At 41.9% G+C, this 17826-nt stretch overlaps 1 protein-coding gene across 2 annotated transcripts in view; it reads left to right on the forward strand.

Moving 5' to 3' along the window:
• DIS3L2 (DIS3 like 3'-5' exoribonuclease 2) overlaps positions 1–17826 on the forward strand; it is a 386635-nt gene that overhangs the window by 46510 nt on the left and 322299 nt on the right. The window contains exons 1-3 of one of the 2 annotated variants that reach the window (XM_049888454.1): positions 568–3962; positions 12468–12615; positions 13163–13320. In XM_049888454.1, coding sequence (XP_049744411.1) covers positions 12561–12615; positions 13163–13320 — 213 coding nt within the window. In that variant the 5' untranslated portion in view covers positions 568–3962; positions 12468–12560. Of the gene's footprint in view, positions 1–567; positions 3963–12467; positions 12616–13162; positions 13321–17826 lie in introns of those variants that run through there. The other variant, XM_049888455.1, reaches the window with a different exon arrangement.

Genomic DNA, 17826 nt, shown 5'->3' on the forward strand with positions numbered 1-17826 from the left:
TGTTTTATGTTTTTCTATTAAGCTCATCCACTGAATTTTTAATTTCAGATATTATATTTTTCAGTGTTAAAATTTCCATTTTAAGTAAATTTTCCTCTGTTGCGATTTCCTGTTTTTTTTTTTCCACTTTGAGTATCTTTTCCTTTCCTGTAATGAGCATTAGTTATCATAAAAACAAAACAAAACAAAAAACCTGTTGCCGTCGAGTCGACTTCGACTCATAGCGACCCTGTAGAACAGAGTAGAAATGCCCCATAGAGTTTCCAAGGGGCACCTGGTGGATTTGAACCGCCAACCTTTTGGTTAGCAGTTGTAGTACTTAACCACTATGCCACCAGGGTTTCCATAGTTATCATAACCCAGAAAAACCCAGTGCTGACGTTATCATAGCTGGTTTAAAATCCTTGTCTGATAATTCTAACAGCTGAGCCATTTTCAGATTGGCATGTGTTAATCTTCTTTTCCCTTTAGAATGGGTCACAGCCTCCGAGTTCTTTGTATGTCAAGTAATTTTTGATTGTGTCTTAGACATAGTTAATATTATCTTATATAGACTCTGACTTCTTAAATTACTCTGAAGAATGTTGATTTTTGTTGTCGTTTGTTTTAGCAACTAGCCTCAGACCCTTTGGGCTCAGACAGTAAGACTTGCCTTCTCTAGGAGATGGTTTAAATCTCATTCCAGTTTTTTAAGCCATTGTGATGCTGCTTTGAGTCTGTCCTGCACATGTGCACAGTTAAAAGGTCAAGCTGACACTTGTGCAATGTTATAAGAATTAGAGGACCCCTTTCTCTGTCTCCCCTTTCAGATTGCCCCTTTTCTCTGGCCAGAGAGCCTGTGAAATTTCTATTGACACTAGCTGCCTGCACTGCACCACTCCCGTGATTGTGGCCTGTACTTGGGGGAAAGCTGTTCCCTCCTTTCCCCGAATCTGAAACTCACCCCAGTGCCAGTCACCAATTTCTGTTCCTCCCAACAATCTTCCCCCTTTTTCTTTACTCTTGAGAGTCTTCAGGTTGTTGTTTTTGATGATTCCCCCCCTCCCCCCGCCATGGTTTATAGTTGTTATCCCAGTTTGTTTAAGTTGTATTCAGGCTATGATGCCAAGCATGGACTCTCCCAATTTATCATTTTCATCAGGTATTCGACTAGTATGATATTGATGAAATGTGTATGTCTGTCTATTAGGGGATGAGATTGAAATGGTTGGTTAGAGTTAGATTATAGAGTCATAGTTAGGAAACCTGAAGGGTTTTGAAAAGGTACTTCCTGTAAAATATCTTCTGTGTTTTAGGAATAAAACATGGATTGAAGATAAGAGATTAGTCATTGAGAGATCTGTTAAATTATTGTCACCTTTAGGTTATACGATTGCAACAAACTGAATTCAGATAGTGCTAATCAAATTGAACAGGAATCTATTTAGGCCACACTTTCAAGGTAGAACAGATAGAGTTTGATATGCGGGTATTAATGGAGAAAGATTAAATGACTACTGTTTTGCTGCCTAGGGATGATAATGATGTCATTAATTTGGTTGCAGTATGAAGGCGGAAAATCTAGTTTGAGGAGAATAATAAGTCGCATTAGAAACATGCTGCATTCGAAGTGCTTGCCAATATTATTCACAAGGATGGTGGAAGTAAAAGAAGAGTTTTGCAGAGCAGGGTTAGGGTTGTTGATTTAAAACTCTGTAACAAAGAAGTGAGATGAAGCCTAAGTATAGAACCTTGCAAATGGTAGAAATTTAAGAGATAGTGAAAGAAGAGAAATCAACAAGGGAATTTGAAAATTGCTGAGAGAAGAACCAGGAGAGTGTGGTGTCCTGGAGACCAAGACAAAAGAGCTTATGGACCAAGGAGCTGTTCACTGGCGTCCTGTTTTAGGTGGCCAAGAAAATAAAAACCCTGAGAATACGCCAAGTTTTAGTAATGAGGGTTTTTCGCCCTAGGTATACTGAAAGCCTCGTTTCAAGGTAGAGTGAAGACAGAAGCCATATTCCGAAGGAGATTAAAGAGTATGTCATGGGGGAATGACATCTTTAAACTTTGGCGGGAATGGGAATGAGGGAATGAGAGCAGGGCCAGGCCCTCAGTTTGGTTGTATGCTGTTGGGGAGGCACCAATGGAGAGAATAATGTGTGTGGCAAAATTCTGTAATAGATAAAAACAGGATGAAGAACACATGTTGAGGAGGTTTTGTTGTAAAAATGTAGGGGCGTTTCTTCCTCTACCATAGGGAAGAACGAAAGGCTAGATGAGGGTATGGAGAAGTTTTTTCAGGGAGAAGAGTAAGTCCATATGGGAGGGAAGCAGGAATTTAAGGCATTGACTGAGGATGACTGAGTTAAGAGATTATCACATAGAAAATAGACGGAAGCCAATCTCCATTTGGACAACAACTAGAAAAGCTGACAAACTACCAACCAATCAACCAACCAAACAACAAAAGCTGCTTCAAAGTGTTTGAGAGATAATAAGAAAGTGAAGATCTAGGAGACAATCCAGGCTCAGAGAGATAAGGCTAGTTAGCCCTAGGGATGTTTGCTAATTTGTGGGGAAAAAAAAAAAAATTTGTGGAGGGACCAATAAAAAAATCGAGAAGCTGAGAAACTGAGCAGTGCTTTTAATAGTCTCTGAGGGCTAGAGGCAGCCCTGGTGGCACAGTGGTTCATTACTATATCAGATATCTGCTGCTATTGATAAGGTTTTCACTGGCTAATGTTTTTAGAAGTAGATCTCCAGGTCCTTCTTCGTAGTCTGTCTTAGTTTGGAAGCTCCACTGGAACCTGCCCGCCATGGGTACCCAGCACCTCGCTGGTATTTGAAATACGGTTGGCATAGCTTCCAGCATCAGAGCAACACGTAAACCACCATAGCATGAAAATAAAAAACTGGCGAGTGGTGGGATAACATTATACTAGGTTCCAAATTATTACTACAAAGAAATTGCAAATATAATAAAGGAGTCCCTGGGTGGCACAAACAGTTAAGTACTTGACTCCTAGCTGAACGTGGGTGGTTTGAACCCACCCAGAGGTGCAGCAGAAGATAGGCCTGTGATCTGCTTCTGAAAGGTCACATTCTTGAAAACCCTATGGAGCGATTCTGCTGTGCACACACATGGTTGCCACGAGTCAGAGTCGACTCAACAGCAGTGAACAACAACAATGTCTACCCCATAATTAAAAAATAGAAAACAAAAGGGACAACGTGAATAAAAAATAAGTAGAAGCAACAGCACATAGCATTGACCCATAGGGGCTTCTGACATTGGAGTTATCAGGAGTGGACATTAGATATGCTTACCTTGTTCAAAAGGTAAGATTCAACGATTTCAGCAGAGAACAAGAAGCTTTAAAAAAAGAATGAAATAGAAATTCTATACTTGGAAACAGAATAACGGAAATTAGGAACTTGATGGTATTAACAGAAGTTTAGATAGAGATAATGAGTGATATAGTGAAGTATGCAATTTAAACATATTGACTATCTAAAACGAGGGAAGATAAACCAAGAAGTGGCTGGCTTACGTGCTTTCATGGGTGTGCTTACATTAAAAGGGGAACAAGGGAGGATTCCCACTGAATAGTTTGCTCTTTTCCTCATGGGTCTGGGAGAGTGAGGGTGGGGGAAGATGGTGATAGAAGTATATGATTCAGTTGTTAGTGTTGATTGTTAACAGAGTTTTGTGGTTGTAAAAATTGTAATTGTAGAAGTGGTAACTATGAAAGGGTGGACTAAGGGGAGGCACGGCTGGCTGAACCTAAAGTCTGTTAAAGCTTTGCTATGTGGATGCCTCTTGAGGCTCAGAGTAAGGGAATAATCTTCTCTCAATTAAATTTTATCAGACACCAGAAAGGGTGAAGATGAGATGGACTTTTGGAGAACCTGACCTGATACAGTACGATGGATCGCTAGATCGCTTTTGTGTTGTGGTTGTGTGGGACTCTGCAGATAAGGTAATCGTGGCCCACCGAGGGGATTGCTCAGTTTTGCCATCCTGGTAGGCTTAAAATGAGCCTCCCAGAGGTGGGAAAGAGAGTATCTCACCACCACCGAGGAAGAAGAACCGGGAGCGGAGTGCATCCTTTGGACCAGGGTTCCCTGCTCTGAGACCCTCCTAGATGCAGGAGACAGAGAGAAGCTATAATGCCGAAGATGGAGAGAAGCTGTAGCAGAGAAACAGCAGCAGCAGAGGCAGCAGAACCAGGACACTAGCAGGAGACCAGCAGGAGACAGCATGGTGGGCTTCCCAGCCCAGGGAAGGAGAAAGCCGAGTGCCTTTAGGCAGGAGGCTTGCTGGTAGAGTAGGGTACCCCTGGGCACTTGGTAGAGCTAGGTTTGCTAACCCATGAAGCTAGAGCTGAGTGCCTGGGGGCTGAGGCTTACTGGCAGAGTGGGGTTCCTTGGGGCATTTATTGGCAGAGCTAAAAGAGCTTTGTAACACTTGCCTGAGCAGAGCAGAGGCTGAGGGGCCAAAAAGAGGTGTACCTGAGGACATGGCTGGGAGTAGCCAGTCCTGATGGAAGAACTGTACCCTGAGTGTTCCTGAACCTGAATTATAACCTGTTACTTCCCTAATAAACCCCACAATCATAAGTATTGTCTGTGAGTTCTCTGTGGCCATTGCAATGATTATCAAATCCAGCAGAGAAGTAGAGAGTGCTGTGGGAAGGATGGCTGGTGTCAGAATTAGTAAAGATGTCAGACAGAGGAGGTGTGTCTGACCTCCGCCTCATAGGAATCAGCCTTGATTTTGATTCTGCCTTCCCCTTGTGAAGTTAGAGGAGGTCAGATGCCACCCCCATGCCATTCTTACACCAGATCAGATGGACACCTGCAGCAGACCTGAATTGCTGGTGCCTGAGTAACCTTGTCCTTAGGACTCTTTGCCCTACTGAAGGACTAACTGTCAATGACTGTTTTGGACTGCTAAAATGATTAGGAGGGGGAAGTTAATCCTTCAAATATAAACGTACCAATGGCTAGAAGAGCCAGAGCTGGCCTGCAGTACGGTGAATTACTTAATATGGCCCTTCTAGCCATAGTTTTGTAACTCCCACCAAATGTCTGGCTGGGACTATCCAAATGAGGTGCCTGTGGATCATCAAGGGGATTGGATACCTTTCTAATAATGTAAATAAGGTGCATGGCACCTTTGTGGGGGTGGACCATGCAAATAAGGTGTATGGAACCCTAACAAGGGGATTGGTCAGGTTTGCCATCCTGCTGGGCTTAAAATGCGCCATTCCAGAGGTGGGAAGGATGATGATCTTGCTACCACCAAGAAAGAAGAGCCAGGAGCGGAGCATGTTCTGTGGACCCAGGATCCCTGTGCTGAGAAGCTTCTGGAACTAGGAGACTGAAAACGAAAGCCGTAACTGAAGACAGCAAGAAATGGCAACAGAAAAACAACAGCAGCAGAAGCAAGAGACCAGCAGGAGACCTGCGAGAGATGGTACAGTGGGCATCCTGGCCCGCAGAGCGAGAAAGCTGAGCGCCTTCGGCCAGGAGGCTTGCTGGTGGAATAGGGTGTCTCTGGGCACTTTGTTGAGCTAGGTTTGCCGACCCATGGACCTAGAGCTGAGCGCCTTCGGGTTGAGGCTTACTGGTGGAGTGAGGTACCTCTGGGCACTTTTCAGCAGAGTTAAAAGTGCTTGGTAACATTTGCCTGAGCAGGGCAGAGGCTGGCAAGAGGCCGAGAGGCCAGAGAGAGGTGTGCCTGTGGGCATGGCTGAGAAGGGGCTGTCCTGATCCAGGAAGTGTATCCTAAGCGTTCCTGAACCTGAATTGTAATCTCTTACTTTCCTAATAAACCCCATAATTGTGAGTATGATCTGTGAGTTTTGTGTGGCCATTGCAAGGAATTATCGAACCCAGCAGAGAAGTAGTGTGGTGGGAGGGAAAGATGGTGTCAGAATTGGTAAAAAGGTTGGAGGGTGGAGGCATTTCTGTCCTCCCCCTCATAGGAATCAGCGTTGGGCTGTTGATCTTGATTCTTCTTCCCTCTTCCATTCTTCCATTTTTACAACTAGCCGTTCTCTCAAATGCTCAAAAGTGACATGTGGCTAGAGGTTACCATATTAGACAATACAGATATAGAACAATTTCATCATTGCAGAAAGGACATTGCTGCTGTCAGTATTACAGAAATCACAAGGTGATATTTTAAACAATGTTCTGCCGAAAAGAAAAAACAACAAAGAACAGAAAGGGAAACATTGAATGAAATGGACAAATTCCTAGAAAAATACTAATTAACAAAACTAATCCAAGTAGAAATTTAAAAATCTGCCCTATCTTATATGTTAAAAGTTTTTTTTTTTTTTCCCTTGTGATGCCTTTGTCTTTGGTATCAGGGGAAATATTCTCATAGAATGAGTTGGGAAATGTTCCCTCTATGTTCTGCAAGAGTCTGTAAAGGATTGATATTATTTCTTCTTAAATGTTTAGTAGAATTAACCAGCGAAGCTATTTAGGCCTGGGCTTTTCTTTACAGGAAGATTTTAAATTACTAATTCAGTTTCTTTGCTTGTTGTATAGCTATTCGGATTTTCTGTTTCTTCTTGAGTCAGTTTCAGTAATTTGTGTCTTTTTAGGAATTTGTTTCATCTAAGTTGTTTAATTTCTTGGTAGAAAGCTATTCATAGTATTCTCTAATAATCCTTTTAATTTTTGTAAGGTTGGTAGAAATATCTCCTCTTTCAGTCCTGTCTTGTGGTCACATTTCAGAGGTAGGATGAATCCCAGCTAATAAGTAGGATGCCCAGCTTGATGGTACTCCACACACTGGGAGAATTTGAGAGAAAGTTTACTACTCACATAGAGGACTTCTGGGGTAGAGTATCATGGGCAGAAGTAGGTTCAGGCTGGTTTGAGCAAGGCAAAGGAAATGGGTTGCCCTATATAGTGGCTTGGGGCTGGGGCTAAAGAGAAGTCCTCTGTGCAGGCTGGGAATTTGTGAAGTTTTAGCTTACTGCTGGGGCCCAAGAAGGAAGCATGCATAGATTTTCTTATTATCCTCTCCAGATTTGGGGTGAAAAGGGAAAGGGAAGGTAAGGTATAAAATAATTTTGTGATCAAACATTAAAAAAAAAATGGGTCCAGACTTTATTTCAATTCCTGTTTTTGGTTTCTGAGGCTTTATTCATTTTTCTCCATTCTTCTTTCTTTTTTTTCAGATTGGATAAATCTCTATTGATCTCCCTTTGGGTTTGTTCATTTTTTCTGTCAGCTCAGATCTGCTGTTGAGCCTTTCTGTGACTTTTTCATTTCATTTACTGTATCTTTCAACTCAGAATTTCCATTTTTAAAAATAATTTTTGTCTCATTTTTGCTATTATCTGTTGAGTCATTATTATGTTTTTCTTTACTTTTTCAAACATGATTTCGTTTAGTTCTTTGGAAATATTTGTAATAGCTTCTTTGACATCTGTGTGGGCTAAGCCCAACATCTAGGCTCCCTCCGAGACAGTTTGTATTGAAATTGTTTTTTCCCTTGTGTTTGGGTCATACTGTTCTTCTTCTTTGTGTATCTTATAATTTTTTGTTTGAAACTGGATATTTTTGATAATGTATCCTGGATTCTGATTCCCTTTCCTCCTCAGGGTTGATGGTGGTAGCTGTTTTTGTTTGTTTAGTCACTTGCCTGGACTCATTTTATGGAGCCCGTTTCTCCTGCAGTGTGCGGCTGCTAATGTCTCTGCTCTGTTCTTTTTTTCTTATTTTTATTTTTGATTTTCTAGAAGTTGCTCCTAGGTCATCATGTCTTAGTGGTTAGCCTATGTTTGGTCAGAGACTGTATTCTTACTAGTGGAGCAAACCCTAACCATGAACCACCTTCTTCCTTGGAAGTTCTTTTCTCCCTTGTTTTCTTAACGCCTGACTTTGTTGGTTCTTTTCCTACATCCTTATTAATGTCTATGTGAAATTTTCTACTTCTTCTTCCTCTGTGCATTTCCTGAAAGTTGCTCTAACCCATATTTTGTCCTAGCCTCTCTTCTGTTATTGGCATATCCTTTTGGTAATCTCATCTACTCTATAGAAAAATTGGGCTAACATCTTTATGGAAATGGTGGCTAATTTCTCTCTCCCAGTTATGCTCCAGTTTCTAAGTATTTGAAGAATTGCTCTGCGTAGATGTAAATAATACCCTAAGTAGAATTCATCATGTTCTCCATGTTAGTGAAAACATGAGGCTGATACATCGCTAGAAATTATAACAAAGAATTTTATTGAAGGGAAAAACAAAACAAAACAAATAAGGTCATTTTGTGAAATGGAGAATCACACAGGCACTCAAACAAGAGGCAGCATGTGTTCTGACTTGCCGGGGGTCAGCGAGGTATTTATCAGGCAGCAAACAAAGGCAGAGGGAGCACAGGGGAAGGAAAAAAAAACAAAAACAAAAAACGGAGTTGTCAAACCACAAACTTTCCGAACATCAACCTCTTATTTCCTGATGCAAGTTGACTGAAACAATATTTTAAAGCAAACCATGTAAACATTCCTAATGTGGGGGGTTTAGTGATTGACTGTAGGTCGGCCTTTTCAACTCTAGCTGGAGTCCTTGAAATGTAAAAGTTGACCATTTGGTTAGGAAGGACATTAAATGAGCTCTGACTTGAAACCTTAGAAATGTAAATTTTGCCCTTCTGGCTAAGAGGGAGTAAGTTAGGGCCCAGGCATTGACTGGATGTATTGCCTGAGAGCAGTGAATATAGCAAGTTTATTTACAGAAGTAAAAAACCCAAATTTCTGCACTTTTTGTGTTGCAGACAGTCAAGGCTTTCACAGCTGCTATCTGCCTCCTGATTTTAACAAACTTAGTCTCTATGTAGTTACACTTTACAAAGAACTAGGAGAAATACAATGGAAAACTCCCAATGAGTAAAAATTTAATTTGGGAGGCAGGATGTGGAACTAAGACTTCTCTATGCTTGCCTTGGCTCTAAAGTTACTTACAGGTTCTAACTTCATTTAACGTATCTGTCTTCTGACCTACTGTTGACCAAGGTGCCTTCTCTGGGGCCCGGTGTGTAAACATTCTTTTTTTTTTTTTAATTTTTGATAGTTTTATTTATTTTGTAGTTGTTGAGAATATACACAGCAAAACATAACAAACTCAACAGCGTTTATATGTACAATTTAGTGACACTGATTACATTCTTTTAATTGTGCAACCATTCTCATCCTTCTTTTCTGAGTTGTTCCTCCCTCATGAACATAAACTCACTGCCCCCTGAGGTTCCTGTCTAATCTTTGGAGTTGCTGTTGTCAGTTTGATCCCATATAGATAGACAGTTCTTAAAAGAGCATAATGCTCAAGGCAGACCTTTTTGTATTAGTTAGGCTAAACTGTTGTTTGGTTTTGAGATTTCAGCGGGTATTTTTGGTTTAAAGTTTAAAGATGATCTCAGAGCAGTAGTTTCAGGGGTTCATACACTCCCCATGGCTCCAGGAAGTCTGGAGTCCGTGAGACTTTGAAATTCTGTTCTGCATTTTTACCCCTTTTGGTCAGGATTCTTCTATGGAATCTTTGATCAAAATGTCAGTTATGGTAGCTGGGCACCATCCAGTTCTTCTGGTCTCATGGCAAAGGAGGTAGTTGTTCATGGAGGCAATTAGCCATACAGTCCATATCTTCTGCCTACTCCTGACTCTGCTTCCTCTATTGCTTCAGGAGAATAGAGACCAATTGTTGTACCTTGGACGGTCACTGGAAAGCTTTTAAGACCCCAGGCGCGATGCAACAAACTAGGAAGTAGAATAGAAGCACTTAGCATGTTATTAGGCCACTTAACTGGGATTTCCCATGAAACCATGATCCTAAACCTTCAAACCAGGGAACTGAATTCCAGGAGGTGTTTGGTTGTACATAAGCAGCCTCAGGAGCTACTCCTTGTTTTTTTTTTTTTTTGGTAGTCATTGTAAATATATCTATCACACAGGTTTTGCCAGCTCAACTTTTTATAGGTGTGCAAGTTACAGCAGTAACAGTAATCGGCTGCGCAGCCCTACCCTTAATCAATGAGATTTTTCCATCACTATTAACCCCCCTTTTTGCTCTCCCTCCCGCTGCTGGTGACCATTAATAAACTTCGGTCTCTATACATATCCCTTTTCTTATCTTTTTATGTAAGTGAGGTCATGTATTATTTTTTCTTTTGTCATTGGCTTCTTCTGTTCAGCATAATGTCTTCAAGCGCCATGTGTACCGTAGCACGTGTCAAGACTTCCTTTTTCCTACTGAGTAGTATTCCATTGTACGTATGTAGCACATTTGGTTTATCCATTCATCTGTTGATGGGCATTTAGGTTGTTTAGACCTTTTTGGCTATTGTGAATTGTGCTGCAATGAACATTGGTCTATGCTTGTGTTTCTGAGTCTCTACTTTCAAGCCTTTTGGGTATATTCCTAGGAATAGAATTGCTGGGTCATATGGTAGTTCTATTTTTAGTTTTTTGAGGAACTATCACACTGTTTTCCACGATAACGGTACCATTTTGTATTTCCACGAGCAATGGATAAGGGTTCCAGTTTCCCTACATCCTCGCCAACATTTTTCTGTTTTGTTTTTAAATTTTAATCTTAGCCATCCTAGTGGGATGCGTCAGCATTCTTAACAGGCACCAAACAATTCTTTATCCAGGTTAGAAACTGACTCCTGCCTTCTTTGTTTTCCAGCCTGTAAAACTTTGACAAAAAGGCTGAAATGTTTTCTTTAGAAAAGTAGAGATGAAAATCTTAGTTTAATTCAGAATGGAGTTGTTAATTTTGGTCTGAAGTCACCCAGTTCAGGTGTGCCAGCACCTCAGTTTTTAATTTCACATCCGTATCTCTAACTTAATGAAGTTACCGTCTCCTAGTCTCCCTGCCTTGAAATCTGCCACTGTTGCTCCCTGCGTGCTGTCCTCCAAATCTGCCTGGCTGCCAGGTGGTGCCACCATTTCCTCTGTAGTACCATGTTGAGGGGCCCTCGTGTTCACTGTTCTACTTGTACAGCTGCAGTTCAGCCCTACCTTTCCTTTCACCAGGTCTGCTCTGGTTCTCTTTAAGGTGCAGCTGTCGGCAGGCTCTCCCAGCTCCAGGCTACTCTGAGTCTGGTGCAAGCATAATTTTTCCTGAAACACAACTCTCATCTGTTGTTCGTCTTTTCTGCTCATTCATGCTTTAGAAATTCCTTACTACCTTTGAAAAAGTGGATTGGTTTTCTAGGCCTGCTATAATTGGGTTCTAACTTTTTTCTTTTTTCGTTTGCCTTTTGTCTCACTTGCTTCTAAAATCTCTCCTAGTTACTATTAATTTAAATTTAAAGAAAAAATTACATCATTTTGTTGAAGGATGTGTGTGGGAAATTTATAGGAAATGGGAACTAGTGTTCAGAATGACATCTTGATCCATTTTATGGGAAAGCAGATTGGCCACCAGAATTTTGGCAGTTTGCAAGGTTAGGTTTCAGTCCTGGGCTGGTGGCCAGCAGAAACTAGAAAATAGAAGTTGTGATGACATGTTCAGCGTCCAGGTGGAAGGCCAGGGGGCCAGCTGCAGGGCCCCACATTCCAGTTTGCTGATCCAGGCAGCTGCTCTCTTATTCTTGAGAAGCAGCTGTCTGAGCTTCTGGCCAGATGACTGGTTTGAGGTGATGGCAGGTAAGACTAGGCGAATAGATGTCTAACTATGATGTTACCATTTTTTGAAAGCTAGTGTACCATCTGGGATTCCCTGGGTAGTTTTGTGCAGCAAGTTGTGGCAACGGATTAGATTTTGTTAGTGAAGTCTAAGGTGCTGGCTAACTTGCTTTCATGGAGGTGTCATCTGGCCAAGGTTAAACTCAGTAAATGCCACAGCTCTGGAGCCCTGGCTCGTTTTCGAACCCTACTGGAGGCCTGGGAGTCTTTCGGTTGCACAAGTGGTTAAGCGCTGGGCTACAACTGAAAGGTTGGCAGTTCAAACCCATCCAGAGGCACCTCAGAGGTAAGGCCTGGTGATCTGCTTCTGAAAGATCACAGCCTTGAAAACCCTGTGGAGCAGCTCTACTCTGCACCCATGGGGTGGCTGTGAGTCAGGATCGATGCAATGGCAACTAACAACAGCTTGAGACCTAAGCACATATTCTCTCACAGCCTGTTGATTGTAGATCATGACACCATTTTGCAAAGCCATTTCCTCCCACTTTTGTCCATTTCACAAGCTGAATGGAACTGCAGAATTCCTTAATTTCCACTTCATTACTCCATACATGGAAATTTCTGGTTAAAGTGCCCAAAGCAGCAAGCTAGCAGTACCTGTGAGGGTAAAGGCTTTGAAAAGAAGCTTGGGACAGATGATGTGCTTGACTCACTGCACAGGAGAAACATGGTGCCAGGGCCCAGGAGGGGCTGTCCAAGCACTAAATTTCCAAGTGGACAGAGGAGGCCATAGGTTAACTACTCTTCCGTCACCAATCTCTCTTTGGTTTCAGCTAGTGACAACTGAGCTGCTCAAGGCAGGAGGACTCTGAGCTCAGCAGTGGAGGCTCTCCCGGATCTGGAGGAAGAGTCAATCCTTGGAACCCATGATGAGCCATCCTGACCACAAGCTGAACCTCCAGTCCCTGGGGACTCCCAGAGGTAGCAAAAGGAAACTGGAGTCTGCTCCAGGAGAAACACAAGGAGGCCTGAAACACAAGAGGAATGGGTGTGGAGGTGGAGGGTGGGCGTTGGGGCTGAGGGAGATTGTAAGTAACTCTTCTGGTGACTTGTTAAATATTCTCCAGTATTATTTATTCTAGAATTAGGTGTGGTCTCTAGTTGTCTGTTATTATTCTATTGAGTATAGCTATTTAATTTCCTTCAGAGAAGTGACAGTCTTAGTAATTCCTATTTTTAAAAAGTTGATGTCCATGAACAGCACAGCCTGCTGAACCCGCTATTCAGATTATGTTCCATGCATATTGTGACGCTGCTTCGGAAGTCAAGTCTCATCTGTGTACGTTTTATTCATGTTTCCTTACCCATCCGTTCCTTCTTGGGACTGTGTAAAATCATCATCAGGGAGTTTTAGTCTCTTGTTAGTTTTTTTAAATGATGGAGAAAAAAAGTGTATACTGTCTCCAGTTTAAAAAAATACAGAGATATGTAACTGGGGAAAGAGTTGATTGCTGACTAATGTTTCTAGGTGTGTCCTCTGTGGTTGGCCCACACGGTGTTGGTGCTTCGCCAGGTGACAAAAAGCCAAAGAACAAGTCCATGCGAGGGAAGAAAAAGAGCGTATTTGAAACCTACATGTCCAAGGAGGACGTCTCAGAAGGCCTGAAGAGAGGAACACTTATCCAGGTGCTTAAAACATACCAGAAGGCTGTCCTTTGACTGTGTGGAATCAGAAGTAATCATTCATTCGACTAATGCTTATTGTTCTGTGCTGTGTGCTTTGAGAGGGATGATGACATGATGGGCACAGGGCTGCCAGCTTCTTAGACCTACAGTGCATGTAGAGGTGATAAGTACCTCAAGACAGGGTCAGACAGAGTGCTCTGAGATCTGGGAGGAGGGAGCCATCACTTTCAATTAGGCCTGTCTAGGAATGGTTTACTGGAAGGGATATATCTGAGCCAGGCCATGGACTGGTGCAGTTTGAATAAGTGACAGTAAGAGAGAGCTTTACTAAGGGAGGGACCAGTATGAACTACTAAGACAGAAGTGGGAAACAGGGTTTGGATAATTGAAACATTGACTAGTTCAGTTTGCTTGGAGCACACGGATGCAGAATGATGGAGAATAATGGAAAAAATCGAAAAGGAAACCATGCGAACAATAGCCACCAATATATACTGAGTGCTTTATAGTTTACAAAATACTTTCACGGGCCAGTTGAGCAGTTTGTTCATCAAACATTTATTGTGCATCCACTGTGAGCCAGGGCGTGCCTGAGGTCCAGGTAGATGCCTTTCTGCACTTCAGAGTTTACAGTCCACTGGGGTAGGGGGAAGTCATGTGAACAGGATATTTGGGTATAAAATGTTAAGCACTTGGATAAAAGTGGGACAATGGTGTGTGGGAGTATGTTGGGGGTAGGGAAACTGTATAGACTGAAGTTCTGGAAAGGGCCCCTGTAGAAGACGACACCTGTGGTGGATCTTGAAGGATGACTGGTTTGGGCCAATTAAATGAGTGGTATGTGTGTGGGAAGGAGGTATGGAGAGGAAATGGCACTAATGAAAACATCAATTTGTGGATCAGTATGGAGCAAGGCAACTTAGGTCATCTTGGGAATGAAATATGAGGCAGGTGGGTAGTAGTAACGAGTCTGGAGAGGGAGGCAGGGCTGTATATTCTTTGGATTACATCTGTTTTCCAAGTCTTGGATTAGTATAGAAGCATAGCCATGTGCCACCTGGCTCATTTGCAAAAATTGACAATTTTCCCACACAGTCCCTACGCTGGTGATTTTGGCTGAAGATCCAGCCAGGTAACAGGTACTGTCATCTTCTTTTCTCAACACTTTTCTGTATTCACTTATGGAGAGGTGTGCATGTGATTGATGAAGACACTTAATGGAAAACTGATAGTAGGAGTAGTATTGGTTTCTTTTCTTTTTTTCTTAAATCTTCCTCTGGATTTCTTTGACAAGACCTCTCTTAGGAGAGTGAAAGCTGCATTTGTGCATTCATTAATCCATCCATTTGCTGTTCCTCATTCTACCTGTGTACCAAACTCCATTTTGTCCACTAGTCTCTGTTGCTTCTACTGTCTCCTGCCTGCTTTGTCCCTGTCATCTTGGTTCACCCACAAGGACCCGTTGTGCCCTTCCCATTCTCATCTCCTGCCACTCTCCTCCAGGAGCTCTCTCTTCCATCCACCCTGAACTTCAAGACTTTTCTTCCAAACCCTGTGCCCTTTGATGTGTCCATGACTTTGTACATGCTGTTCCTGGTGGTTGGAGTGTTTTCTTCCACTAGCTAGATGTAATCATGTTTGCCCTTTAAGGCCCTACCAAAATGCTACCTCCTTTGAGAAGCCTCAGCTTATTTCTCTAAGAAGAGCTGGTTGTTACCTCTTTCCTGAAGCCAACTCTTTCCTTGCATTTTATATAAATCTATTACCATTTCTTGGCATTTGTATTTCCTCCAATAGACTGTTCACTCCTTTGAGGGCAGAATTATGTCTTATTCCCACAGGTCACCACAGTTCCTGGCATTTTTTGATGCTTGATATATTTATATTGAATAAATATTTATTTACTGATTGAATAGGATCCAGATAGATAGTCTTTTGATGAGGAGTGAGTGGGGAGAAATCTCAGTTGTTGTAACTTGAAAGAAATATAGCTTAGAATTTTGGTTCTAGAATTTGTAGTGATAGGGTGAAGGAAATATCCTACATTGGTATCAGTGTCCCCCTCAACTTCCTTTTAATTTTTGCATTTGAAGGAACTCTTTGCTGACATTTGAAAAAAAAAAATCTGATCAGTGTAACATTCCCAGGAGTTTGTAAGTGATTCCTCCTGGCTTGTGACATCATGAGACTGTGCAGCCAGAGTCTTCTGCCACATATGAGAACAGTTGTTCTTTGCAGATGGGGAAGGGAATGGGTTCCAGATATGAGGTCACCGTGAGAAATATACAGCACTGTAAAGAAGATTTTCATAGGCAGAGAAACAGAGCCCATCTGCTTTCTGATAGAAACTTGCTGTGTGCAGACCTTGCTGGGCAAGGTAAAAAGCTAGACAAGAAAAGATATTTTGATGCTGTTGGGGAATAATAAAACTTGTTAGCTGTATCTGTAAGCATCTGTTAACTTTTGTATTCAAACTTAAATATATTGTGACTTCCTCTTTCTTCTCCCCATTCAGAGATGAGAGATATTATGGAGATTTTTTTTTAATAGGGGTAGAATAATATTTTTATTTTGTTTTCAATACCTTGACTAATAATTTAACATTTCATTGGTGTTTTGCCATCTGTGGGGAGGTGGAGTCCACAGTAACCAAAGAAATATCTTCCTTGAGTTTGAAAGTGACCACCGATAACATGATCAGATACTTGAAGTTTAAAAAAAAATTCTGTAAACAACTACTCACACCAAAGAACATATGTCATTTCTCTGTCTATAGGTATAATATTGAGAGATTGTTACAGGAAAGGTTGGGAGAGATAAGAGTATGGAATAGACATACCTGGAAGGGGCTCAGGGTTTGGCTGCTGACCAAGGATGATGTGGATGTGAAGATGCTAGAACTGGCTGTCTTCAGGATCCTAAACGATGTTTTGGTTAAAGTTGTTTCAGGTGGCCTGAGGCAGGTGTCAGAGTTCCCTCTAGAATAGAATATTAATGATGTTGTTATTGGACCTCTGAAGAAACCCTTGTCCAGGAAGTCAGGACAGGACGGGCTAGTTTTCAGGGACCTTCACCATATGTTAAGAGTGGAATCAGCTAGAGAACATTTGAGTGCAAATTAAAGATGAGAAGGATAGACGGGACATTACTATGGGACCACTCAGTCATTTACAAGGAGCAGATGATATCGTAACAATGCCCGGAGTGATGGGAGAACTTCAGCTCTGCAGACACTAGTTAATTAGCTCAACAAATGTTTCTTGACTGCTTGCAGAGTCCCAGGCCCTGTATTAGTGAGCAAGATGAGCATTTCATGGGAGAGATAGGCAAAAAGAAAGCTAAGGAAGACAAATGAAATTATGGCTCGTGGTAAGTTCTAATAGGGAACTACGAAAGATGAGAGAATAATTACAGAAACCACTTTACATGGGATGGTTAGGGACGGTCTCTCTGAGGAGGGATCTGAGGTGAGATCTGAAGGATGAGAATGAGCCAGACATTTGTAGTATTAGCACAAGAACATGATAGGCAGAAAGGTCAGCTAGTGGAGGAATGGCAAACAGAATATGACTTGGTGTTTTTGAGGAACAAGAAAGAACATGGTAAGCAAGGGGAATTACAATGTGGGAATAAGCTGGAGAGTAAGGCAGCAGCCAAATCATGTAGGTCTGTAGACCATGATGAAGTGTTGCATTTTCTTCAAAGAATAGTCATTGATGGTTATTAAGCGGGGGGGGACATGGTCTGCTTTATGCTTAAAACAAACAAACAACAACAACCATCCTCCTGGCTGTCGTGAGATCAATAATCTAGAGTGGAAGCTGGGAGACCACCTAGGAGGCTGTTGAAGTAAACTAGGTGAGAAAATGTGGAGACATGAACAAGGGCAGTAGCAGAGATCACGGAGAGAAGAGGATAGATTTGGAGCTAGAACTGGATTAAATGTGGAGGTGAGGCAAAGGGAGGATTCAAGGGTGACTCGTACGTTTTGAGTTGAGCAACTGGATGGATGATGTTGCCATTACACAGGATAGGGAAGATTGAGGATCGGGTTGTATGTGATTTATGTATATATGTGTGTGTGTAGATAACAGAGTGCCATTTTGGATGTATAAAGTTTAAAGTTTAGGTGACTACTAGATGTGAAGTGGAGATAGGGTTGAGGAGTAAATTCAGATGAGGAAGTGGATACAGAAGCCAAGGAGAGGGGAAGATTGAAGGAGTGAAGTCTGAAACACTGGAGATGAAATCCAAAGGCAGAAAGATCAGATCTGCTTTTGATTGGAACAAGAATTCTTCCGGTGTGATGGGAGCAATGGCAGAGAAGATGAGTATCCGGTTAGATTGGCTGGTAGGTTTGGTGATGGGAAAACGAAGGAGTTCTATTCTGATGTCTTCTGTTTTCTCAGGAAGTGTAAAGGCAGGGCAATCAGCTCAGCGTGAGGACCAGAGGAGAGGATATAAGAAGTTGGCAGAGGAGAAAAGGATGAAATTGTTCTCCTGGAG

The sequence above is a fragment of the Elephas maximus genome, chromosome 6, assembly GCF_024166365.1.
Source record: "Elephas maximus indicus isolate mEleMax1 chromosome 6, mEleMax1 primary haplotype, whole genome shotgun sequence".
Lineage (NCBI taxonomy): Eukaryota > Metazoa > Chordata > Mammalia > Proboscidea > Elephantidae > Elephas > Elephas maximus.